Source organism: Tursiops truncatus, chromosome 9, assembly GCF_011762595.2.
Source record: "Tursiops truncatus isolate mTurTru1 chromosome 9, mTurTru1.mat.Y, whole genome shotgun sequence".
Classification (NCBI taxonomy): domain Eukaryota; kingdom Metazoa; phylum Chordata; class Mammalia; order Artiodactyla; family Delphinidae; genus Tursiops; species Tursiops truncatus.
Window position 1 is genome coordinate 98,041,845 of NC_047042.1, and position 25,525 is coordinate 98,067,369.

Here is a 25,525-nt window from a genome sequence, read left to right on the forward strand (position 1 = left end):
GGTGCGCCATAAACGATGCTCCGCGATGTGAGTGGGCCATCATTTAGTGCTCCATCCCCTGCTGGTGGCTTTTAGGTGGATTTTCAGTCTTTTACGTGACTAAACTTGAGGAGTTTACAACTTCTTGTAGTTTTTGGCCAGTTTGTCTTGGGGATAGATTCCTAGAAGTGAGATCGTTGGGTGGAAGGGCCAGTGCACCTGTGGTGTTACTAGATGTGGCCAGTCGCCGTCTGTCTCGGTGAACATCCCCGCCAGCAATAGTTAAGTCATTTTGACTTTGTAATGCAGTGTCCGTCAGATGCTGGAATCCAGAGGTACATTTTTGGAGATGTGAAAGTCCAAGTTTGAGAGGCGCCCTCTTCATCCTTGTGTCGTTCCTCACCAGTGCCACCCATTCTGGTGCACGTTCCCATCGTCCCTGCTTGGTTTGGTTTTAAGCATCTGGCCTTTTCTTTTTCCATTGCTGTTCCTCTAAGTTAGTTAGTGTCACTGACCTTTGGTCCCCGTTCACCCCAGCTCCAGCTCCAGCTCCAGAGAGCTGTCACGTGAATGTTTCTAAAAGCACGGCAGTCATGTCACTTCCCTGCCCTGGAACCTTGCAGGCCTCTGTCGCCCACTCAGAATAAAGGCCTCCTCCAAGGGGGGAAAGCCGAGGGCAGGTGGGGATGGTGGTGTGATGAATTGGGCGATTGGAATTGACATGTATACACTGATGTGTATAAAATTGATGACTTAGAAGAACCTGCTGTATAAAAAAATAAAATTAAATTAAAAAATTAAAAAAAAAAAGAATAAAGGCCTCGTGGGAGTTCCGTGACGGTCCAGTGGTTAGGACTCTGCACTCCTACTGCCAAGCGCCCGGGTTTGATCCCTGGTCGGGGAACTAAGATCCCTCAAGCTGCGCAGCCAAAAAGAAGAAGGGCCTCACGTCCTCTTACTGAAAACCTGCCCTCCTGCCCCTGAAGCTTCCAGCCTGAACCCCACGCTCAGCCTCCCGCTCTTCCCTGGCCGCCCTTCCTGTTCCTCTGCTGCCCTTCAGATCCTTCCTAAGAAGCGTTCAGAGCACATGTGTGTAGAGACTTCTTGTCATTGTAGCTGGAATGACTTCTTCTAGACCCTCTGAACTCTATTGCAGTTCTGTCTTTATCTTTACTGTGGCAGTAAAACACCTCTGCCCTCTGCCGTGCGGCAGCTCCGCTGGTGCTTCCAGCTGTCTTTTAAATGATTTGTGTTGCAGGAGAATAAGAGCCCCTCTGTTGGTAACATATTAAATAGCAGTTCTTAAATAAAGCTTTCTTTCCAGTAGAACACCCAATAATACTGTTTTTCATGCTAAGGCTCCTACATATGCAGAACCTGGTCGTTTTGTAAAGATACATTCCTTTCTGTGAATGACCTGAATTTGACCCAGAACGATTTATAGCTAGCACGCTTTAAAGCTGTCTTTTTTTCCTTCACAGTTTTATTGAGGTATAATTCACATACCGTAAAATTCACTTGTATAACTCAGTGATCCTTAGTAAAGTTAGAGTTGTGCAGCCATCACCACAATCCAGTTTGAAAACATTTTCATCACCCAGAATACCCCACGTGGCTGTCCGCGCTCTCCATCCCCGCCACCCCCGGCAAGCACGAGTCTGCTTCCTGCCTCTGTAGTTTGCCTGTGCCGTACATTTCATGTAGTAAATGGCATCGTATAACCTGTGGCCTTTTTCTTCTGGCTTTCACTTAGCGTAATGTATTTGAGGTTTGTCTGTGCTGTGGTGTGTATCAGTACTTCCCTTTTTATTGCCTGAGAGTATTCTTTTATATGACTTTAGGCTACTTTGCTTATGCGTTCACCTGTTAGTGGACATGTGGGGGGTGTTCCACTTTCTGGCTTTTATAAATAATGTGCTGTGAACATTCTTGTACAGGTCTTTGGATGGACATACGTTGTCTTGTTTGTTGGGTAAATACCTCGTAGAGGAATTGATGGGTCACGTGGTAAATTTATGTTAACTAAACCCGGTGTTTAAATGGCCCAAATGGTTAATCACTAGCTTTGAGTAAAGACATAAACAAGGCAATTCGAGCACTTAGGATACATTCAGGTCTTGGGAACTTGGCTGTGAATTGGTTGCTTGAGAAAAAGCAGAACCAGCGTCCAGTCTGGGTGAGTGTTTTTGCTTCTCTTTCCAGCCGCGGATTTTCAATTTTGAATTTTTAAAGGTTTTGAATGACTAAGTGGAGACAGAAACTCAGTTAAAGTCTCTAGAAAGCCATCTATTAAGATGTGAATTGGAACTTTTTTATGCTTTTGTCAACTGTAATTGTTTGAACTTAATTGTAATTGTTCCCTTAGTTCTATATATAGAAATGGAATAATATATTTAAATTTTATAATATAAGTAAGTATAAATTTTGCAAGCCTTGTGTTTCAGTAGTGAAATAAGGTAGGCTTATCCGAGGTAGTAAATGCCCTTCCTGGTGATGTACAAGTAGACCCCTAATTATTGAATGCACGCATTCCTGGTCTGCATTTACAAGATATTAGCCCCTGTTCTTTAAGATTCCTTTGATTTAAAAAGTGAAAAAATTTTAATAATTAACATTCGAATACTAATAAATGAATATTCAAATGAAGTATGTGAGTATGAATAAATGTCCAGTTCCTGAGTTGGCCAGCTCTTCCTTGACCTGTGGGTTTGCTGTCCTTTGGGCTCGTCATTACACACTTGGGTCATGAAGCTTTCAGTTGCCTTTTTGCATGGTTCCTGTGGTTCGTGTTGTAATTTCAAATTGGAGAGTAAGTCTTCATAGCACACTTTTTGAGGAAGTGGAATAAGAAATCTCCACCTTCCTGTGGAAACAACATGGAGGGGCGGGTGACAGAAAGAACATGGCTTTGGAATCCAGATAGTTGGGTGTGAATACTTGCCTCTTATTAGCAGAGTGGCTTTGGGCAAATTATTGAACATCTTCAAGCCTGAGTATCCTCATTTGTAAGAAATTGATAGTACCATGCAGAGAGTACGGTTATTGTAAGGATTCAGTGAGAAAAAGTATCACCACTAATATTGCCACAGGGTCAAGCACTGAGACCTACAGAAAATATTGGGTCCTTTTTTACACAGCGAGTAAACCGACATGCAGCAAGCAATCCCACTTGATGGACACTGTCCGGGGTGGTCATCACTGTGGTAAAGTGTAGATGGTGGTTGTGGAGTTAATTCATTTAACAGAATGAAAGGCTGCTTGTATTTTAGAAATTAACCCCGGGCCCCATTGTAGAGGGTGAACTGGACAGGGTGAGAGCAGTGAAGAGACTTTTGTTAGGGACCCCAGTGAGAGACGGTGATACCTCTTGGACTCTAGGAGTTGTGTGGATATCAAGAGATGTGGATGATTCAAGAGAAGAAGAAGGGGCTTCCCTGGTGGCGCAGTGGTTAAGAATCCTCAGGGGACACAGGTTCAAGCCCTGGTCCGGGAAGATCCCACATGCCGCGGAGCAACTAAGCCCGTGCGCCACAACTGCTGAGCCTGCGCTCTAGAGCCCACGAGCCGCAACTGCTGAGCCCACATGCCACAACTACTGAAGCCCGTGCGCCTAGAGCCCGTGCTCCGCAACAAGAGAAGCCACTGCAATGAGAAGCCCGTGCACTGCAATGAAGAGCAGCCCCGCTCGCTGCAACTAGAGAAAGCCCGTGCACAACAATGAAGACCCAACACAGGCCCAAAAAATAAATAAATAAAATTTTAAAAGAAGAAGAGGGAGTTGATGGAACTGACTTTACATCAGGGGTAAGAACAGAGAGGAATCAAAGCTGACCTCTTACCAAGATGGGAAATACAGAAAGAGGGTTAGTTAGAGGCTAAGCATGACCCTTAATTTACAGTGTCGGGGAGGGGCTGGGTGGGGGGTGGTGTGTGAATGGAGATGTGTCTGCCGTTAGCAAGTGGTGCTTTCATCACCCCCAGGAGTTTGAATCGGGCAGCTGAGGCTTCTGTTAACTAAGGTGGAGGAAAGGCGGAGAGGGAGGTGTTCCGTTTTATTCATGTGAACTTGTGGTCTCTGGAAGGTCAGGGAAAGGAGAGTAGGAGGGAGAGCTGGATTCAGGAGCAGCTTGGAGTGGCAGGTGCACAGAGGGTCGTGCCGCCGGAATTACCAAAGTGAGAGTGTAGAAGTCTAGTAAAATCCTGACCAGAACTGTCTGCAAAGTGTATAGCCCGAAGCTTCGGTGTTACCTGATCCCAGGGGTGCACGTCAAACCCAGGTTGACTGCATCTGCCTCTCAGGTGTTACATTCATTTAAAACTCTAATGGAATTTAAGACTTTCTAATAGAATTTAAGAACTTCTCAGGTTGGGAGCTTTCCAGTCTCAGTTCTAAGTGGCACTGAGATTTCTTTGTTATCAACTAGATCATGATTAAACATCACAGTATTTCCAGGGGTGCAAGTGGGAAGCTACTACTGTAGGGAACCCACCCCCCGGCCCTGTGGAATAGGATGTGTCCAGTGCGGGCTTGCTCCCTGGGTCTGTGCTGCGTTCCAGTCCCATCTCCACCCACATCCGTGTCTGAAAGTTCACGTCCCCGCCCCCCACCCAGTCCTCTTGCTTTTCTTTCTATTTGTACTTCATATGTTGTGTAGGTTTGCAGAGCTTTTAATTATGGAAAATAGAAACTACAGTGTAACTATCACTCAGCTTTTTTTTCTGCAGTATTTTAAAGTATATATCCAGCCATCGTATCATTTCACCCACAAGAGTATCTGACGAGGATGGTGGCGGGTGTTGTTTGGTTGGTTTTAAACATGAGCCAGGAAACCCGGGTGCCAGTGCCTCCCCCAGCCGTGAGCCGAACCTTCCAGGCTTTCCTCCCATTCTGTCAGGGGAGTGCGAGCCTTCTCTCCTGTGTTTTTTGTTTGTTTGTTTTGGGGGGATTTTTTTTTTTTATTCAAACAGAAAGTCACGAAAATTATAATCATCCTCATCAGTTCACTCAGTCCCATGTAATTAATTTTTTTTTCATCTTGATCTTTTGTTAGCACTTATATGAACTCATCAGTTTTCCATTAGAGTTCTGAAAATGCTTATTCATTCAGTTCAGCAGTATAGTCAGTTACCAGAAACCTGTACTGGTCGGAGTCTTTTCCATGAATTCCTTGAAGATGAAACCCTTTTATAGGAACATTTTTCGAAAGCATCAGAGTACACCCAGAACTGTCTGTAAATGACAAAAGACTTAAAAATGACCACGGTTAAAGATTTGATGAAAGTTCATAATAATGCAGTTGACAAGGAAATTTAGTTATTTCTGAGATATACATCTTAAAGTAATAACTAGAATTATGACTTATAACATTATACCAGAACATATAAGACTTTTAGAAATTTCATGTAATGTCTGAAATATTTATATTAACATATTTCCATACAAATAACCCAAAGAAACTTTAGTATTAGTTGTTTCTTTCTTTGTTTTTTTATACTGCAGGTTCTTATTAGTCATCAGTTTTATACACATCAGTGTATACATGTCAATCCCAATCGCCCAATTCATCACACCACCATCCCCACCCCACCATGATTTTCCCCCCTTGGTGTCCATACGTTTGTTCTCTACATCTGTGTCTCAACTTCTGCCCTGCAAACCGGTTCATCTGTACCATTTTTCTAGGTACCACATACATGCGTTAATATACCATATTTGTTTTTCCCTTTCTGACTTACTTCACTCTGTATGATAGTCTCTAGATCCATCCACGTCTCAACAAATGACTCAGTTTCGTTCGTTTTTATGGCTGAGTAATATTCCATCGTATATATGTACCACATCTTCTTTATCCATTTGTCCGTCAATGGGCATTTAGGTTGCTTCCATGACCTGGCTATTGTAAATAGTGCTACAGTGAACATTGGGATGCATGTGTCTTTTTGAATTATGGTTTTCTCTGGGTATGTGCCCAGTAGTGGGATTGCTGGATCATATGGTAATTCTGTTTTTAGTTTTTTTGCGGAACTTCCATACTGTTCTCCATAGTGGCTGTATCAATTTACATTCCCACCAGCAGTGCAAGAGGGTTCCCTTTTCTCCATACCCTCTCCAGCATTTGCTGTTTGTAGATTTTCTGATGATGCCCATTCTAACTGGTGTGAGGTGATACCTCATTGTAGTTTTGATTTGCATTTCTCTAATGATTAGTGATGTTGAGCAGCTTTTCATGTGCTGCCTGGCCATCTGTATGTCTTCTTTGGAGAAATGTCTATTTAGGTCTTCTGCCCGTTTTTGGATTGGTTTGTTTGTTTCTTTAATATTGAGCTGCATGAGCTGTTTATATATTTTGGAGATTAATCCTTTGTTGATTTGTTTGCGAATATTTTCTCCCATTCTGAGGGTTGTCTTTTCGTCTTGTTTATGGTTTCCTTTGCTGTGCAAAAGCTTTGAAGTTTCATTAGGTCCCATTTGTTTATTTTTGTTTTTATTTCCATTACTCTAGGAGGTGGATCAAAAAAACATCTTGCTGTGATTTATGTCAAAGAGTGTTCTTCCTCTGTTTTACTCTAAGAGGTTTTTTGTTTGTTTGTTTTGTTTTTTTGCAGTACGCGGGCCTCTTACTGTTGTGGCCTCTCCCGTTGTGGAGCACAGGCTCTGGACGTGCAGGCTCAGTGGCCATGGCTCACGGGCCCAGCCACTCCGCGGCATGTGGGATCTTCCCAGACCGGGACACGAACCCATGTCCCCTGCATCGGCAGGAGGACTGTCAACCACTGCGCCACCAGGGAAGCCCCTCCCATAGGTTTTAAATAGTTGTGTTTTCATTGTCATTTGTCTCTAGGTATTTTTTGATTTCCTCTTTGATTTCTTCAGTGACCTCTTGGTTATTTAGTAACATATTGTTTAGCATCCATGTGTTTGCTTTTTATGTTTTTTTTCCCTTGTAATTCATTTCTTTTTTTTTTGTGGTATGCGGGCCTCTCACAGTTGTGGCCTCTCCCGTTGCAGAGCACAGGTTCCGGACATGCAGGCTCAGTGGCCATGGCTCATGGGCCTAGCCGCTCTGCGGCATGTGGGATCTTCCCGGACCGGGGCACAAACCCATGTCCCCTGCATCGGCAGGGGGACTCTCAACCACTGTGCCACCAGGGAAGCCCCCTGTAATTCATTTCTAATCTCACAGCATTGTGGTCAGAAAAAATACTTCATATCATTTCAGTTTTCTTAAATTTACTGAGGCTTGATTTGTGACCCAAGATGTGATCTATCCTGGAGAATGTTGCATGCGCACTTAAGAAGAAAGTGTAATCTACTGTTTTTGGATGGAATGTCCTATAAATATCAGTTAAATCTGTCTGGTCTGTTGTGTCATTTAAAGCTTCTGTTTCCTTATTTATTTTCATTTTGGATGATCTGTCCATTGGTGTAAGTGAGGTGTTAAAGTCCCCCACTATTATTGTGTTACCTTCGAATTCCTCTTTTATAGCTGTTAGCAGTTGCCTTATGTATTCGGGTGCTCCTGTGTTGGGTGCATATATATCTAAAATTGTTATATCTTCTTGGATTGATCCCTTGATCATTATATAGTGTCCTTCCTTGTCTCTTGTAACATTCTTTATTTTAAAGTCTATTTTATCTGATATGAGCATTGCTACTCCATCTTTCTTTTGATTTCCATTTGCATGGAATATCTTTTTCCATCCCCTCCCTTTCAGTCTGTATGTGTCCCTAGGTCTGAAGTGGGTCTCTTGTAGACAGCATATACATGGATCTTGTTTTTGTATCCATTCAGCAAGCCTGTGTCTTTTGGTTGGAGCATTTAATCCGTTCACGTTTAAGGTAGTTATCGATATGTATGTTTGTATGACCATTTTCTTAATTGTTTTGGGTTTGTTTTTGTAGGTCCTTCTCTTGTGTTTCCCACTTAGAGAAGTTCCTTTAGCATTTGTTGTAGAGCTGGTTTGGTGGTGCTGGATTCTCTTAGCTTTTGCTTGTCTGTCAAGTTTTTGATTTCTCCATCGAATCTGAATGAGATCCTTGCTGGGTAGAGTAATCTTGGTTGTAGGTTCTTCCCTTTCATCACTTTAAGTATATCATGCCACTCCCTTCTGTCTTGTAGAGTTTCTGCTGAGAAATCAGCTGTTAACCTTATGGGAGTTCCCTTGTATGTTATTTGTTGTTTTTCCCTTGCTGCTTTCAATAATTTCTCTTTGTCTTTAATTTTTGCCAATTTGAATACTCTGTGTCTCGGCCTATTTCTCCTTGGGTTTATCATGTATGGGATTCTCTGCGCTTCCTGGACTTGGGTGGCTGTTTCCTTTCCCATGTTAGGGAAGTTTTTGACTATAATCTCTTCAAATATTTTCTCGGGTCCTTTCTCTCTTCTCCTTCTGGGACCCCTATAATGTGAATGTTGTTGCATTTAATGTTGTCCCAGAGGTCTCCTAGGCTGTCTTCATTTCTTTTCATTCTTTTTTCTTTGTTCTGCAGCAGTGAATTCCACCATTCTGTCTTCCAGGTCACTTATCCGTTCTTCTGCCTCAGTTATTCTGCTGTTGATTCCTTCTAGTGTAGTTTTCATTTCAATTACTGTATTGTTCATCTCTGTTTGTTTGGTCTTTAATTCTTCTAGGTCTTTGTTGAACATTTCTTGCATCTTCTCAATCTTTGCCTCCATTGTTTTTCTAAGGTCCTGGATCATCTTCACTCTCATTATTCTGAATTCTTTTTCTGGAAGGTTGCCTATCTCCACTTCATTTAGTTGTTTTTCTGGGGTTCTATCTTGTTCCTTCATCTGGTACATAGCCCTCTGCCTTTTCATCTTGTCTGTCTTTCTGTGAATATGGTTTTTGTTCCACAGGCTGCAGGATTGTAGTTTTTCTTGCTTCTGCTGTCCGCCCTCTGGTGGATGAGGCTATCTAAGAGGCTTGATGGGAGGGACTGGTGGTGGGTAGAGCTGGCTGTTGCTCTGGTGGGCAGAGCTCAGTAAAACTTTAATCTGCTTGACTGCTGATGGGTGGGGCTGGGTTCCCTCCCTGTTGGTTGTTTGGCCTGAGGCAACCCAACACTGGAGCCTACCTGGGCTCTTTGGTGGGGCTAATGGCAGACTCCAGGAGGGCTCATGCCAAGGAGTACTTCCCAGAACTTCTGCTGCCAGTGTCCTTGTCCCCATGGTGAGCCACAGCCACCCCCCGCCTCTGCAGGAGACCCTCCAACACTAGCAGGTAGGTCTGGTTCAGTCTCCCCTGGGGTCACTGCTCCTTCCTTTGGGTCCCGATGAGCACACTGCTTTGTGTGTGCCCTCCAAGAGTGGAGTCTCTGTTTCTCCCAGTCCTGTCGAAGTCCTGCAGTCAATTCCCACTAGGCTTCAAAGTCTGATTCTCTAAGAATTCCTCCTCCCGTTGCCAGACCCCCAGGTTGGGAAGCCTGACGTGGGGCTCAGACTTCACTCCAGTGGGTGGACTTCTGTGGTGTAAGTGTTCTCCAGTCTGTGAGTCACCCACCCAGTTACAGGATTTGATTTTACTGTGATTGCGCCCCTCCTACCATCTCATTGTGGCTTCTCCTTTGTCTTTGGATGTGGGGTATCATTTTTGGTGAGTTCCAGTGTCTTCCTGTCGATGATTGTCCAGCAGCTAGTTGTGATTCTGGTGTTTTCGCAAGAGGGAGTGAGAGCACGTCCTTCTACTCCGCCATCTTGGTTCCTCCCATTAATACGGTTTTAAGACCATGCATTCATGACCTGAATAGTTCTGCAAACTGTAGTCCAAAGTCAGGGTTTCGGCAGGGCCATGCTCCCTCCAGGCCGTCGGGGAGGATCTTTCCTTGCCTTCCGGCTTCTGGCAGCCCCAGGTGTTCCTTGGCTTTTCTCTCCTATGTTTTTTGTTGGTTTTTTTTAGCTCTCATATATAAAAATGGTATCGTACAATATGAATTCCTCTGTCACTTTTTTCGCTCTAGACTCTTTTCTAAAATTTATCTGTGTTGAAGTAGCCAAAGTTGATTTGTGTGTGGTCTATTGTGTGACTGTCCTACAGGTTATTTGTGAATTCTGTTGGTGAACGTGTGGGTTGTTTCTAGGTTTGCGTTTTTGTTCTCGTTCTTATAAACATATGGCAAATGCATGTTTGCATATTTCTTGGTGTGCATAGGCAAACGTTCCTCTAGGTCTAAATCACTGTTTTATCATACATTTCATATCTTATGTGCCACACTGCAGGTGAAAGCCGGGGATTCTGCATACTTTTAAGAAGTGTTCGAAAATAAGTAATTGCTGAGTAATACCCAGGATCATTCACATTTTAATCAGATTTAAAATGTTACTAAACTAGAAAAGCTACATTTGGCCGCCTTGTTTGATTTTTTAACAGTGAATTTTAACTGTATTTTCATTTACTCTAATGCTTTATTTTTAGAAGATACTGTAACAGTTGAAGTCCATGCTTTGTTTTTATCTTTTTACATTTTTTCCAAAGCAGTCACGTAACTGAAGCAGCTGTGGTCTTTTTGAAGAACCCTGCTTCATGTATTCCTGTTACAACTCTGATCTGATTGATTTTGCGTTTATTTAACCCTATTCAACATTGGCTTGTGCAAAAGCATCTGCTAAGTGTGTTTGGTCTTAATTTATAGGAACAGAGGCAACTATCAGTACTGCATTAATAGACAAAAGTGGTATCTGGGTTTTTTTGAGTATTGGAGGTGAAATTGAGCAGGGGACACAATTCTTTTATTATTTCTAAATTTGTGGGTTTCTCCCCTAGCGTAGAAATGCAGTTCATTGAAGTCTTAACTTATATTCCTGTCTGTTCTGTATTTAGGGCTTGTTGGGGGAATAATACAACACATTAGGGACATGCACGGAGCTTAGCTGGTGAGACGTGGTCCAGGCCGAGGGCCAGGCCCCGTCCCATAAACTGGAAGCCACCCTCTACTGAAACCAGTGGCCTGAGTCCCCTTGTGTCTCCCCAGGGTCTCTCCCATCTCTGAACTAACCCCCCGTAGCTGCATTGTCTGTCCCCAACGACCCAGATCCCTACCCCGGTCCTCCCTGCCCTCCCTGCTTTCCCCACCTGGTTCTCATGGAACCTTCTGGAGCCCAGTTCCGGGAATGGGAAACTCCTCCTTGCTCTTCCTCAGAGCCTAAGGCCCCTGAAGCGGAGGTGTGGCCGTCGCTTTTCCTCAGCATCCCATGGGCTCCCGTCGAAGGCGGTCTGGGGGCTCCGCTCGTCCCCCCGGTGCTGCCTGACTGCTCAGCCCGCCTGCAGCGGCCATTGTGCCCTGTCACCCTTTCGCAGGCGACGTGGCCTTCGGTGCGTCCACCTCACATCAGCCCCTCTCGGGCCTGGCCGCCCAGCTGCACCCTCCCAGCCACGGCCCCCTGCCCTCCCATCCCGCGCTCTTTCTCTGGAGAGAGGATGAGGACATGCGTGCCTTTCCCAGTTGTCGCATCCCCTTGCAGCCTCTTCACGCCTCCATGGCCAGAATTCCTAACGACAGTCTGCATTTCTGTCCCTCCCAGCCCACTCCAGTTTGATTCCTTCCTTAAAACCAGTGAAACCTGCCTTGCTCAGGTCCCCAGTGACTTACGTAGAACTAAAGTCAGAAGCTCCATTTCGGATACTGTCATGATGATGAAAATAACAGCTGGCGTTTATCGAACACTGCGTGGCCACATTCAACCCTGACCCTCATAGATACTAAGTGATTTACCCAAGGTCATACAGGAAGTAAATGGCAGCGACCTCCTTAGGCCCAGCCAGCCATGGCCTTCTCTGGCCTCCAGGACAGGTCTCGTTGCTTTTGGCTGTAACTTTGCAGGTACGAACTCTGTGGGTTCCCCAGCATCCAGTCAGTTTCTAAATGTTCCTCAGGATTCAGTTTGGGCCCATCTTTTTCTGTAATTTCTCTGATTAACTCTGGTTCCCAGACTGAAGTAGTGCCCATCAGAGATGAGCTCTCAAGCACCTCAGATTCCCTGGGTCCAAAAGTGAACTGTCTCCCGCCTGTCTTCCCTCTGATGCGTTCTGTCCTGGTAAATGGTTCCATGGTCCATTTATCCTGTAGATACTCGTGGGTGTTTATCATATATGCTCAAAGTATGCTCAAAGAAGAGAAGTCCATAGGAGGCTGCCTGTTGCAGTATTACTTACAAACTGTTAAAAAGTCAACACCTAGAAGCTCTCTAGCAGGGTGGTAGTGTGATGAACAGTAGAATAGTATATGCCCACAAAACCAGTGAGGCGTATTTCATTAAGTGAAGTGAGGTTTATCTCATTGTTAAATGGAAACGTTACAGAACATCGTGTGGTTGATCCCAGGAGAGTTAGGACCCTGTAGGGATCAGCACAGATTTACCAGCACCACCCCCTTTTTTTAAAGTTATGTTGTTCTCTGAAACATTAGTGTTTTCTTGGAAGTCCAGTCCTGAGATATGTTCAGGAAAAAATACACTCTGGCCAAGTCAGTTTGAGTAGGAGATGCTTTATCCTGTTTTTCTGATGGAAATTCATAAGACACATTCACTTGTCAAGGCCTCTGAAGTCTTGTAGCAAACAAAATATTTAGCTTCAGTAAAGCTAGCATTTCCCCAGATTCCCTCGATGATCTGTTCAGTTGACATTCCAGTCAGCGTCGGTAGATGGCTGTTACAAGTGCTCTTTTAAGAAAGCCCTTTCCTTACTAATGAAACTGTGAATTACTGATATCAAAGAGGATGTATTTTGCAGGATTCTTGGAGGTCATTTGGTTAGTTCACACTTGTACTCAAGGAAGGAATCTTATGCACCATTAATCTTGAGAAGCAGGCTGATTCGTTCACGATTTGAATTGTTAGAAAACTTGTTTAATATTGATTCTGTTGGCTTTCATATCCCTTTGGAACAACAGTCTCTTGCATGAGGCAAAGCCTTAAATAGACAACCTCCCTTCTGTTAGATGCCTTTGTTTATTTTGGCTCCTGGGTTCCTCCCATTATCTTACTTTCTGGGAGAGAGGAAGGTGAAGGGAGGGCGGGTGGGTGAGCAGTGTTCTCATGCAGGCTTCTGAGCCAGGCTCTGGGGCGGGACGCTACAGCCTGCTCTGCCGTGGGTTCCTGCCCTTGGTTGGCTGCATTCTGAGCCTTGGTCTCCTGTGCTTGGGCCTGTGCTTCCAAATGGTGAAGTGGCAAATCTGCAGATTCTCCCTCCGAAATCTTGAGTGTTCCTCCTGGATATTCATCACTGCAATTGGTAAACCCTGTGATGCCAGGGACCTACTGTAACGGAGTACTTTTGAAAACCACCTGATTTCCTAAGTGTATATTTCGTTTCGTTTTGTTTTTTGTTTTTAATATCGGCTTCTTGGACATCCTAAGTTTTTTGGCTCTGTGATGTGAATTATTGGGAAAATATTTTTAGCCCTTACCCCAAAGCCATTTACGCCTCTGACTTTTCATGAGGTCGGATTAAGATTATTGATAGTTTTTGATGGCCTGGTTATGAGATGGAGGGTATACGGTTTGTAAAGTGGTTTATTCCTGAAAATTCAACACTGACAGTTAAACCAGTCTTTTTTTTTTGCGGGGGGAACTGCGTTGGGTCTTCGCTGCTGCGTGCGGGCTTCCTCTAGTTGCAGCGAGCGGGGACTACTCTTCGTTGCAGTGCGCGGGCTTCTCACTGCAGTGGCTTCTCTTGTTGCGGAGCATGGGCTGTAGGCCTGCGGCAGTTGTGGCTCAGTAGTTGTGGCTCGCGGGCTCTAGAGCGCAGGCTCAGTAGTTATGGCGCACGGGCTTAGTTGCTCCGCGGCATGTGGGATCTTCCCGGACCAGGGCTCGAACCCGTGTCCCCTGCATTGGCAGGCGGATTCTGAACCACTGCGCCACCAGGGAAGCCCCTAAGCCAGTCTTTTATGGGTACCTCTATTATTGTACTTTATTACTCCAAACAGTTTTATAGTCAGACACTGAGTGCTGCATAAACAGGTGAAATCCAGACACACAAACCTGCACACACCCCAAGGTGGAAACCTCCGTGAGCAAAGCATCTTGGGTCCATTTGGGCCCCACCCAGGTGCCCCGTCAGGGAAAGACTTGACTCCTGTGCATGGTCAGCAGGTGGCCTCCAGTTAGCGCCGCCCTGCCTGGCCCATTGCAGGGACTGAGCCGGCAGGAGCAGAAAGGCTGCCTCTGCAGCCCTGCGTGCCATGTCCGGGCAGTGCTGGGCATCCAGCTGCCTGCCAGGTGGGGACCACCTCACAGTTCCCTTCCTTCTCTGCCCAGTCCTGCTTCCTCCCCTGCCCCTCACAGGTGTCATCCCTAAGAAGCATCCTCCACCCAAACTCTGTCCCAGCATCTGCTCCAGGGCACCCAGCCTGAGACCAGCAGGTCAGCTGCTGTCAGCATGTGACCTGATTTTTAGGGCCTTTTTCTGATGTACTGACTTTTAACATTTCCCTTTAGATTTAGTTTGTTGTAGTGTAAGTGATGAATGTTAAATATATAAATGTGAGGCTCGCTGGGGGATATTAAAAATATAAGATAAGGTTGTCCTCTTCAAACTTCTCAGTTAAGTCAATAAGGACATGGGAATTGTTGTGAACCTTGGATCAACTCTGTATGAATTTTGGAATCTCAGTGGAGACAACGAGAAACAGGGAATGAGTAGTTTCAAAGGGAAAACAATAAAGCACCTGAAAGCAGGAGTAGAATACTTGGCTGATTTTTCGGCCTGGTCTCCACATAAGCTGAGATCTGCTGCGGCACCAGATTTCCACGCGTAGACCTAGACACAGAACGTGCGTAATAAAGTAGACTTGACATTTCAACATGAAAAGGTGGTTTTTGGTCTTAGGATACTAGTGACTTGACAGAGTAAGCTTATAACTGGAATCAGATGTACACGACGAGGAGGAAAGAGCACACTGGGGTGCTGATGTTGCGTGAGGACAACGAGGTATTGTGAGGAGAATCACTGACCGTTTTATTTGCTGTATCTTAACCTTGCCTCTGGGGCAGGGTTCGGGGTGAGGTTGGTATGACAAGTGCTACCCTGACTTTATACTGCTCTGATATTTGCAGTGTTCTTAGTTTAAAAAGTCAGGCTTTTTTTTTTTTTTTCCCCAACCCAGCTTTCTTAAATTTCAAAATATTTAAATAGATTTAATATTGATACGATTAAGACTGGTTTGTTCTTTCAGACTATCAACTGTTTTCTTTGGAGCTGTTTGGGTTTGTGAGATTAATAGATAACTGGTGCATCTGTTTGTTTGTTTATTTTTCTTATGGCTCTGTTAGTGGTTTCCCTGTTTATTGACACCTTAAAAATCAAAGAATCTGGGCTTCCCTGGTGGCGCAGTGGTTGAGAGTCCGCCTGCCGATGCAGGGGACACGGGTTCGTGCCCCGGTCTGGGAGGATCCCACGTGCCGCGGAGTGGCTGGGCCCGTGGGCCGTGGCCGCTGAGCCTGCACGTCCGGAGCCTGTGCTCCGCAACAGGAGAGGCCACAGCAGTGAGAGGCCCGCGTATCGCAAAAAAAAAAAAAAAAAAAATCAAAGAATCTAAAGTTCAGACTAGAGTGTTGGGGAGTACTGGCTTGAGAATCCAGAGCTCTGGCCTGGGGTCCTGCCACTTCCTAGCACTGTGACCTTGATCAGCTCTGATTGCTTCTTTGAGTCTGTTTCTTCATCTGTAAAAGGAAGGGCCAGAACCATCTTTTAAGGTTAAACCTCTAATCCTCTGGGACTGTAATCGGCTCTTGTGAGCAAACACTTTTGGCACAAATGCCTGGTACATAAAGTTTCCAGTTTACAAGTGGGTTATATACCAAAGGTGTATGTTAACCCCTTAGATGTTTTATCTCATGGCAGTGGTGTTAATGGAAGTGGACCACGTCTGCTTTGATTTACTATTAACAGTACCTAACCAAGGCAGAGGACAGTGCCTGGCACAGGGTCGCTTCCTACTAAATATTTGTTAGATAAATATTAATGGTCACTAGATTTCTATAACATAAGTCTGTTTAAAAACTGTGTTAGGGCTTCCCTGGTGGCGCAGTGGTTGAGAGTCTGCCTGCTGATGCAGGGGACACGGGTTCGTGCCCCGGTCCGGGAGGATCCCACATGCCGCGGAGCGGCTGGGCCCGTGAGCCATGGCCGCTGGGCCTGCGCGTCCGGAGGCTGTGCTCCGCAACGGGAGAGGCCACGGCAGTGAGAGACCCGCGTACCGCAAAAAAAAAAAAAAAAAAAAAAAAAAACTGTGTTAAAATATGTATACATTTGCAGTGACCAGGATAATACAAAACATGACTAAGTGAAAGAGCAAGAAATAAATTTTAGCCTAAAATCTAGTGTTTGAAGGAAAAAGTTGAAAGGGAACAAGATAGAATTTGTGGAGATGCTCGAGGGGGATTTGGGGTGAGTTTAGATGCTCGATGATGCTGGTATTTCCTTATTTCTAAATCCTTTCAAAACATGTAACTCATCGATTCCTTAATTTACTCTCTCGTTTATTCATGCGAAACATTGATGGAGCTCTGCGCCTGCTCTGAAGTGGGCTCAGAGACACTGTGGTGAGTGAAGAGACGGCCTCTGTGCCTGGGGATCCTTCACACCGGTACAGGGAGAGAGTCCCAGTAAAGACACAGCTGTGGAGTGTCGACTCTGAGTGAGAGTTAAGGCGGGAAAGGCCTGGAAATGGGTGAACCTGAACCTCGCCTGGGAGTTCCCTAGTGTGTCTTCTGTGGCTGGAAGAGAACTTGACGAAGAGGAGCTTTCCGGGAAGAAGCAGCAGCAAGTGCACAGATGTTCGGGAGTGGAAAGGGGACTGGCACGTCCAGGAACGGAGGACAGGGTCTGTGTGGCTGTCCCCAGGGGCGTGAAGGGGGAGTTTTGTAAGAGGCAAACGAGGAGAGAGATGTGACTCTGCCGTAGTGAGGATTTCTCTGCTGCGGCTGCCTTTGCTCTCAGGACGACAGCCTAGTCAGAGTGGCAGCTTTAGACTCAACTGCTGTGTGAAGAATAGATGGCGCGTGACATAAATACTGGGAGGTATGGGAGTCCAGTTCCGACTATGAAAACAGTGGTCCAGGTAAGAGAGGATGGTGATGGTTATTGGAAGAGGAAATAGAGATGAGTGAGTGGATTTGAAATGACCTTGAGAGTTGAAATCTGTAGCAGCTGAATGTGAAAGATGAGGGATAAGGCATTAGAGTCATTCCCAGGTTTCTGGTGTGTGGGTACGTGGAGTTGCCACTTACTGAGGTGGGCAGTACTGGTGGAGAATGGAGGTTGGAGGAAGATCCTGAGTCCAGTTGCGGATCTGCTGGGTTTGAGACATGGGAGAAGACGTGAACTGGATACAGAGGTAGGCCTGGAGTTCAGAGAAGTCTGGGCTGGAGATGAACATTGTGAGTGACTGGCCTGTGGAGGTTTGAAGAAAGAAGGGTTCATACATCCCCGTCCTATGCTTATGTGTCATAATTGAATTTACTTTTTTAAGGTACCCAGTTGAAATGATAAGGTGAGGTAAAGATAAAAATGGGGAAAGTCGAGGGACTTCCCTGGTGGTGCAGTGGTTAAAACTCTGCGCTTCCAATGCAGGGGGCCCGGGTTCCATCCCTGGTCGGGGAACTAGATCCCGCGTGTATGCCACAACTAGGGAGCCCGCGTGCCGCAACTAAGACCCAGCACAACCAAGTAAATAAATAAATAAATATTTTAAAACATGAGTTTAAAAAAATGGAGAAAGTTGAACATTTTCAGTTGCCGGTAGAAATTAGAAGAGAAGAAAAAGAAGTAAATAGAGCATCTAGATGGGTCTGAGAAAGCTTACGGTCTAAGGTAGAATTACCTGAATTGCGAGTCTGGGAAATTAAAGTGATAATTTCCCTTTAGGGAAAAGCTAAGTAAGTGGTAGGGAATGGAGTGTAGGTTTAAATAGGGACGCTGTCGGGTGGCGCTGCCAGTCCGCAGTGCCCCAGTTCCTGTCAGGTGGGGCGTTAGTATGTACCATCCAAGGCAGATTGAAATTATATTAGGAAACACTTGCAAAGCGGTTGCTGAGTTGTTAGTTTCTTAAAACTTGGGGATTCGTTCTTGTTACACATTGTTATATTTCGCATTTGGACATACCTATTTGAATGTATAACATAAAATATTTTCAGGATCAGGAATGATGTCATGGTTTCATAAAATATTAAGTCCCATAGCTTAGGTTATAAATATTAGAGATGATTTATGCTTCCGAAGTTCAGACTTAATCCATATGCGTGACCTATGTTGTCCTTAAATGTGCCTTAGACTACGGAGAGCTCTATAATGCCGTTGAAGATGCAGGACGCACTGAATCCCTTGCAGACTTTGACGGCCCATTCTTCCTGTTCCAGATTCCATTTACGTTCCAACAACATTTATTTTTTGGAGCCATTAAAATAATTCAGTGTTTCCTAGTTTTGCACCACAAATACTTGTTTAAAAGCCTCCACAGGGCTTCCCTGGTGGCGCAGTGGTTGAGAGTCCGCCTGCCGATGCAGGGGACACGGGTTCGTGTCCCGGTCCGGGAAGATCCCGCATGCCGCGGAGCGGCTGGGCTCGTGAGCCATGGCCACTGGGCCTGTGCTCCCGGAGCCTGTGCTCCGCAACGGGAGAGGCCACAGCGGTGAGAGGCCCGCGTACCACCAAAAAAAAAAAAAGCCTCCACATTTCAATGTGATGTACATAGACAGTCCTTAAAGTATGTCTGTAATGTTTTGTATTGGGAAGTACTGACTTAATACAATATTGGATAGCTGAAGTTCTTTATCTGTGGATCCATAGTCCTGAGACATTATAAATTGTATTTTGCAGTAGCTTCATTCACTTAGAAATAATCGCCATTACCACTTGTCACGTGTTCACTGTGTGTTAAATAGATTTGCCCCCATTTTGCAGGCTGGGAAATTGAGGCTTAGAGCAGTGAGAAGTTAAGTAACTTGCCCAAGACCACGTATTTGTAGGTATGGAGCTGAGCTTCAAACCCAGGTCTCCCTAAATTGAGGGAGCATTTTAAATTTTGGTAATTCTTGCCCAGTTCCCTTCTGAAAAGAGAGTGACCAGGAATTCACTGGCGGTCCAGTGGTTAGGACTCGGCACTTTCACTGCCGGGGCCCAGGTTCAATCCCTGATTGCGGAGAACTAAGATCCCACGAGCCGCTGGGCGCTCGGCACCAAAAGCGGGGGGCGGGGGGCAGGGGGGGCGGCGCAGAGTGACCACTTCCCTCACCTTCAGCCTCAACAACATTTGCATTTTGCCAAATGCGAAGTGAAAAGTGCTTTAAATTCCCAGGTAACTAGTGAGATTGAATGTTTGGCTTTTTGTACTAGCTATGTTTGTTTCTCTTTCTGGAAATTTCCTTTGCCTTTTCCCCTTTGAGTTTGTCTTTCTGTTACGTAGGTCAAGTAATATAGTTTAAGTTTCGATACCTTTAGAAGGCCTGCAAAGTAACGTGTTGGTTGTGCTTGTGTCCATTTTACCCAGCTTTTCTTGTGAGCACTGATAGTCATAATGATTTTGAACTAAGCGTCTCCGTAAGCACAGACCATGTAATATGAGTGTGTTTCCACACAGAAAGAGAAACACTCTCTGGATTAGAGTGGTACCTGCTGAGGCCTGCAGACTATTTCTGCCATGTGGCAGGCATCCTATCCCACCCCCGCTCCCACCCCAATGCAGGATGTTGAAAAAGGATTAATTAGTTCCCTTTATTTCTTCTTCAGGTTTGCCTGCAATGAGATTTCATTCTCTGCCTTTAAAGGAGTCCTTTCTGAACTGCTGTGAATAAATTTGGAATGATACTGTATATTTTCATCTAATGGAGAAGTAGCTGTACCTTGAATAAGGATTGCTGCACTGGACGACTTCAGAATATTATTCAACAATGTCATCCAACAGGAGTCAGAATCCCCATGGACTGAAGCAGATTGGCCTTGATCAGATCTGGGACGACCTCAGAGCTGGAATCCAGCAAGTGTATACCAGACAAAGTATGGCGAAATCCAGATACATGGAACTCTACACGTATCCTCCTGCTTGAGCTGTGATCGATCTGCTTAGGATTTTGATTATTTACTGGTCTGATCTGTGAGTTGTTAGAAATTTTACGTCACGTGTTCTCTTCCAGTTCATCCTGTAATGTAAGACTCGTTTTTTGCTTTAAAAGTTAACTCATTTACTCTTCTTTGTTTTGAGCAGAGGTGAAATTGGCTACTTGGTGGTCTAAAGCAGTGCTGCTCAGGACAGCAGCCTGTAGCGGCACGTGGCTGTTGACATTTGAAATCATTAGTCGTGGTAGCCGTGTTTTCAAGTGCTCAGTAGGTAATAGACTACTTTTATCATTGCAGGAAGTTCTGCTGGACAACGCTGGTTAAAGCCGGGGAGCATTGGTTTCTGTATTGTGCCGGGCTGCCTTCATGCTATGCGGGCAGAGTGGAATAGCTTGCATCAGAAACGGTCTGATCCACAAAGCTGTGTATTTACTGTCTGGTCCTTTATGGGACAGGTTTGCTGACTCCCGTCTAAAGGGTCACCACATAGAGCAAAAGTTGTACTGTTATGGCCTTGTTTTACAAATAATGTGTTCAAGTGTTTCACTCACTGTTATGTGGTCCACGATGGGTGCAGGGAACTGCTGTGTGCTACGAAGGATACCTTGTCTGTTGTATACAGTCGGCCCTCCTGATCCGCAGATGCGGAACTCCAGCTGTGCTAGCCACTTTACATGAGGAACTTGAGCATCCACGGGTTTTGGTATCGCTGGCAGGGAGCATTCCTGGAACCTGTCCCCCACAGGTATCGAGGGACGCCTGTACTCCAAGACATACTATTTGACTTGTAGAGTTTCTTGATTCCGTTCAAATACAAGAAGTTGCAATTTAAGCTAACTCACCAAAGAGCAGGTTGCTGGTTCTAGGAGGTTAAAGTTGCCAGTTCAGTGGAGATTTAAGTAAATCTTTAATATGTATCAGTGATTGTCAATGCGATATTCCAGTATGCCCTCAACTATGCTAATGTTTTATAATCTGAAAAAATTAACATTAATTTAAATAGATATGAACCTATATGTCTATCTCTAAATTTAAACCTTACTGTAAGTATGTACAGATATTCATAAATGTGTATATACTTACACTGTAGAATACTTTAAAAAAACAGCTTTAGTGAAATATAATTCACATACCCAAAAAACTCACCCCTTTTTAAGTGTACAGTGCAGCAGTTTTTAGTATAGTCCCATGTTGTGCAAGCGTAACCGCTGTCTAAATTTAGAGTATTTTCATCACCGTCCTGTCCCCCCTGCCCCAAAGAAACTCTGTACCCATATTAGCAGTCACTTCCCATTCTGTCCTCCCCCAGGTTCTGGCAGCTGCTGACCTACTTTCTGTCTCTCTGAATTTGCCTGTTCTGGACATTTCGCATAAATGGAATCACACAGTGTCTGGCCTTTGTGATTGGCTTCTTTCACTTAGCATAATGTCTTCAGGCTTCCTCCTTGTAGCACGTGTCGGCACATCATTCCTTTTTACGTTTGAGTTGAATGCGTATTCCATATTTTGTTTATCCATCAGTAATGGATATCTGGGTTGTTTCTACTTTTTGGCTATTATGAATATTGTATATGAGTTTCTGTGTGGACATGTGTTTTTAATTCTCTTAGATATATGTGCAGGAGTGGAACTGCTGGGTCGTGATATGTAGAACGCTTTTAAGGACAGTAGAATCTTTGCAAATGAGAGGATATTGACCCACTCAAGAGGGTTGTGGCTTGCTAGGTATGATGGGTGGTTGTTGTTTTTTAAATTCTTGGAAGTAATAGATATAAAGATGGTGATTCCAGTTGTGAGACGATAAGGCACTTAGTTGGATTCCTGGTGTGCAAACAACAGGGGAGCCCTAGTGTAGACATCATGGAAATTTAGCTGCTGGTTTGTCTCTGGGGAATTTATTAGTTGTAATTTTTGACCAACTCAGACTGGTCCTTAGCCCAATCAGATGTTTTGCTCTTCGAACTCTGAGGAAGTAGAGACTTGTCTGCTTGCTGCAATTACTAAATTCTTTTATTCTACAAATAATTATAATTGGTAGTTCTGACACCTTCAATTTTAATTTTTTTAGGAATACTATTAAATTGAGTATTCTTCCAGTTTTGTCTGAGAAAATACTAACTGCATATATTTAATAGGAGTGGAGAATCTGAACTGAGTCTAAAGCATCTGACTGTACTTCTTTAGATATTATGAAATAATATCTATGAAATCATAGCTACCATTTGAGTCCTGTGTGTCAGACATGGTGCTAAGAACCGTCTACATGTTATTTAAGGCTTACATCACCCACGGGGGTTGGTGGTAGTAGCCCTCCTCTAGTGCTGTCAGAAACATGATCTCCAAAACGCAAGTAACTTGCCTAGTTGTTATAGCAACTGTTGGGCAGTGATGATGCCTGTCTAAAATTCTTAGTAGCCTGAATCTAGAAACTGCCTTTATCCACTCACTGTATGGCCTTCAGATTTTGTATGTGAATGAATCACTGTTCCCAAAGTATTTTCTGTATTTTTCTTACGAAGTTCCAAAGAAGAGGGTTTGATCATCTCTTAATAATTAACTTTTAGGATACAGATGAAACAGAATGTCTATTTGTATTAATTTAATTACTGAAAATCATAAAATTTTATTCCCCACTTTACCTGCATTTTTAACATCAGTGTTATTTTCCTAAGTAGAAGACCTTGAGTCATCTGACACAGTTTTCTAGAACACATCTACACTTCCATTTCAGTTAGTTAACATACAGTATTTTTGGAAACTGTGTGTCGCCATACCACAGGTTTATCCCAGCCTCAGTTTACCTAACAGTATTTTTAAAAGTTTTCTCTTTCGGGTGTATGTTCAGCCTCCCATGTAACCGCTTAACTGCATCACCCTTTAAAATAATCTCCCCCAGGCTGGTCTCCAGTGACAGATGATTTAACACTTTGGATTGTGAGGTTGTGTTTCAGGCTTGGAGGTACTTTCGGTCCCAGGAAGAAGGAGCAGACTGTGCATCTCCCTGCTGTAGTGTCACCCTTCAAAGTCCTGGCCTTATGGGGAGCTGGTGAGGGAGAGTGGCTCAGAAAGGGAGGAGAGGGAAACTGCCTGAGAGAAAAATGAGGGATCCTTTCCCCATAATTGTAGCCAGTAGCTAATAGCTAGATTTGTAACCCTTCGTTCATCCTGGAGAACCACGTGACATGTTTTCTAGAGAAAAGTAACCTACTTCTGGATGTGAAACAGATATTCTTCGAGCTTTTAGGAACCTCTGGCATTTATTGGTGCTATAACAAGAAGGTGGGTTATTATACAGTATAAACATTTTTCTTGATTTTTCAACTCAGAATAGCAAAGGAAAGAGAAGGGAACTTGGGGAAAGAAAAAAAAAAAGTCCCAGAGCATCTACAGTCAGAAAGATCTAGTTCAGTTAACTTTGTTTCTGGCCATTTCACAGACGTTTCCTTTTTCTTCTAAAGTTTAGCCGGAGGCTCTTGCTCCCCCATTGTATGTCTGTTCAGCACTTATATTCGGTTCTGATTTTCTAGGACGTCTTAGGTATGTAGAGTTACCGTACAGCGACTTTTTTTTTTCTTTTCTTTTTTTTTGCAGTAAAATGTAGGAGTACATTCTCTGCCGGTGGGTAAATAATAGTAAATTTCCTTTCTCTTGAACTTGAAATAGGTAATGAAGTTTCCTATTCAGTTTCTTGACACCAGTATGTTCCCGCTGCCGTGCCCAGCTCAGAGAGCAGGGCTGGGTCCTGACTCGCAGGCGGATCTTGGTGAAGGGAGTGCAGTGTGATGAGGGGACCCCTGTGGCATAACCGAGAACAGCCAGTCTGGTCTAGTCTGGTCTAGACATCAGGCCATCTGGTTAAGTGTGTTGGTTTTGCTAGGCCCCAGGTCTACCTGCTTCTCACTTCCAGGTCAAAATTCTCTTGTCCTGAAGTCATTATTCATCTCAAATCATAAATTTAGCTTCCTTGGAGTCAGTGTAAACTTCCATGGTGATGCCTTTCTCTTTTTTTCTCTCTGCCGGCGTTAGTTCTCAGAAACTTAAAAGTGGCTGTTTCTCTCCCTGTAGTGCTGTGAGCTGAATTAGTTTATTCTGTTTTCTTAGCCTGTTTTTTCAAAGTTCTTTTTCCCGGACCAGTACACTAAGGATCACATTCCCGTTGCCTAGCCTTTACTGCACCTCTCAGTAAGTTATAACACAAGTGCATTCAGAATTCAGTTAATCTCTGTCCCGATACTCTGTGACAAAGTTCACCATCACTGGGGCTGGGGCACTTTTTCACCCAGGCGAGTCTGCTGGGCCCTTGGCAGCCTGCAGCGTAGGCCTTGCAAGGTTGACACGCCAGGATGTGCTTGGTCCTGCTGCAGCTCATCACCTGCCAGCTGGGCCGTCATGTCGCTGTCACTATGCTCAGGTCGCCGGCTCCTCTGCAGGAGCTGTGGATGCAGGGCCGGTATTCCAGGTGGCGGCCTTTCTTCTTGGCCTGCCTGCTCCAGAGTTCTCTTTCCTTTATAGAAACTCAGTCTTGTAGAAAATCGGATCAAACAGAAAGGGTCACAAATTGTTTTCACAATAGATTCATAATGATGCATGTCCATTTTGAAATAACCATGTAGGCGGTGAAGGTATTTGGACATTTTTCGTCTTGTATACTTTTTATTCAGGAGTCTTACGTTCATCTGATTTTGCTCACCTAATGAGCATGGCTTACAGCAAATAGACCTAAATGTACAGAAGTGTTTTTTCCAAATGTATGCGACTGTTCATACACATATATATATATATATATGTCCATACTTTCAGAGCACGGTTCGGAAGGATGTCACTGGTTCACAGAAGGAAGAAATGCAAATGGTCAGTAAGCATATAGGAAAATTTTCAACCTCTTAATTATTAAAGAAATGAAGAATTAAAAATTTTTTAAACTTACGTTGAAAACATTTTTAAAGACATGTTCGTAGCCAGTGTTGGCCAGAGTGAAGGGAGTTGGAGCCCCGGCAGTCAGGTGGGAGTGTTAGTTTGCTATGATCTTTCTGGAGAAATTTAGAAATATAAAGACGTAAAAATGTACTTTGGTCTGGTGATTTTTTAACTTTTAACTCTGTCCTAAGGAAATAGTTGTGTCCAAATTGTATGTGCAAGGTTGTTCGGCATACTTTAATAATAGGAAACAACAGAAAACAACCTCAGCCTTCAACATTAAGGACTTGGTATAAAATAGCTATAAACAGCCATTAAAAATTCATTGAAGAGTATTCATTGACATGTAATAATGTTCGTAATAACGGGGAAAGCAGGGTAGGAAGTGGTCTGTGTGCTGTGAACCCTCACGGCATCCTCTCTGCTTTTGAAAAGCTTTCCGTAGTATTGAAAGTGGCTATCCGTATGTATTGGGCTTATAGATGACTTAAAAAAAAAACTGATCTGTGCTTTCTGGATTTTCAGTATAGAACATGCATTTTAAAATACAGTTATTTCGTTTTTGCTGGTTTTC

The 25,525-nt window shown here is 44.2% G+C and overlaps 1 protein-coding gene across 2 annotated transcripts in view; it reads left to right on the forward strand.

The window, feature by feature from the left end:
- Positions 1-25,525, forward strand: part of CUL1 (cullin 1) — a 107,159-nt gene that overhangs the window by 18,832 nt on the left and 62,802 nt on the right. For both annotated transcript variants that reach the window (XM_019933888.3, XM_019933887.3), the window contains exon 2: positions 19,708-20,008. In XM_019933888.3, the coding sequence (XP_019789447.1) occupies positions 19,869-20,008 (140 nt within the window). In that variant the 5' untranslated portion in view covers positions 19,708-19,868. The remainder of the gene's footprint in view (positions 1-19,707; positions 20,009-25,525) is intronic.